General features: G+C 44.6%; 1 protein-coding gene across 1 annotated transcript in view; it reads right to left on the bottom strand.

The window, feature by feature from the left end:
• WASHC5 (WASH complex subunit 5) overlaps positions 1 to 978 on the bottom strand; it is an 87,703-nt gene that overhangs the window by 45,363 nt on the left and 41,362 nt on the right. Inside the window, exon 10 of the mRNA XM_019643429.1 lies at positions 5 to 99. Within this exon, the coding sequence (XP_019498974.1) occupies positions 5 to 99 (95 nt within the window). The remainder of the gene's footprint in view (positions 1 to 4; positions 100 to 978) is intronic.

Here is a 978-nt window from a genome sequence, read left to right as displayed (position 1 = left end):
TGTCCAACAGCAGCTGAAAGAGGATCCTGGGATTGTACCTCGAGTCTGTTAGGATCTGGTCCTTGATTTGACGAAGGCGTTTGTTGTTTGGGTCACAGGCTAGAAATAAGAAGAAAAGAGTTTCCAGTTACTAAATGTGTAGAAAATATCGATGAAATGTAACTTCTTAAGTAATTTCCTTCTTGTTAAACCTTTAAAAATAAGCAAAATGTGTATCAAAAACAGATGGTAAGATTATAGTATATCTATGTTATAGTGGAGTAAGTACAATTGAACTGTTAAATATGACGGTTAGATTAGACATGGACTGTCACCCGTGATAAAAGCAAGTTGCAGAACAGTATCTCCATATTTTGTGAGCATTTTGGGCTTGGTTTATTACTCACTATCCAATATGGATGGGGGAGCCTTCTGACACTGTGTCCTAAGGGGGTGGCTTCCTCACGTCCTGTCTGTTTGGAGTTGCCTTTGTTTAGGCATTGAACTCTGCCATTCAGTTGTGGACAGGAATGCGGAACAGATTTAACACAGTAGGCCTGAGGCTGCCATCTTCAGAAAGGCCCGTTTGCAAGGTTGGCCCTTGGCTGACATCTGGAAACGTGGAGTTCCCACCATTTTCAAAACTGGCAAGCATGGCCCACTATGCTTTAACGGTTTGTACAATGGTTATGATGAACACTTGTCCTTCTGGGAGTCTAGAATTTTGGTGTCTGCCAAGCAGAGGCTGTCTGTGGTCAGCCCCCGATAAAGACCCTGGACACTGAGTTTCTAACGAGCTTCCCTGGCTGGTGACATTTCACACATGTCGTCACAACTCACTGCTGGGGGATTAAACACATCCTGTGTGACTCCACTGGGGGAGGGCTCTTGAAAGCCTGGGCCTGGTTTCCTCCAGACTTTGCCCCATGCAGCTTTCTCCTTCCCTGCCATTGCTTTCTATCCTGTAATAAATCACAGCCCTGAGTACTACTGTATGCT

This window comes from Hipposideros armiger, unplaced genomic scaffold, assembly GCF_001890085.2.
Source record: "Hipposideros armiger isolate ML-2016 unplaced genomic scaffold, ASM189008v1 scaffold_78, whole genome shotgun sequence".
Classification (NCBI taxonomy): domain Eukaryota; kingdom Metazoa; phylum Chordata; class Mammalia; order Chiroptera; family Hipposideridae; genus Hipposideros; species Hipposideros armiger.
This window is presented reverse-complemented; position numbering and strand designations above follow the sequence as displayed.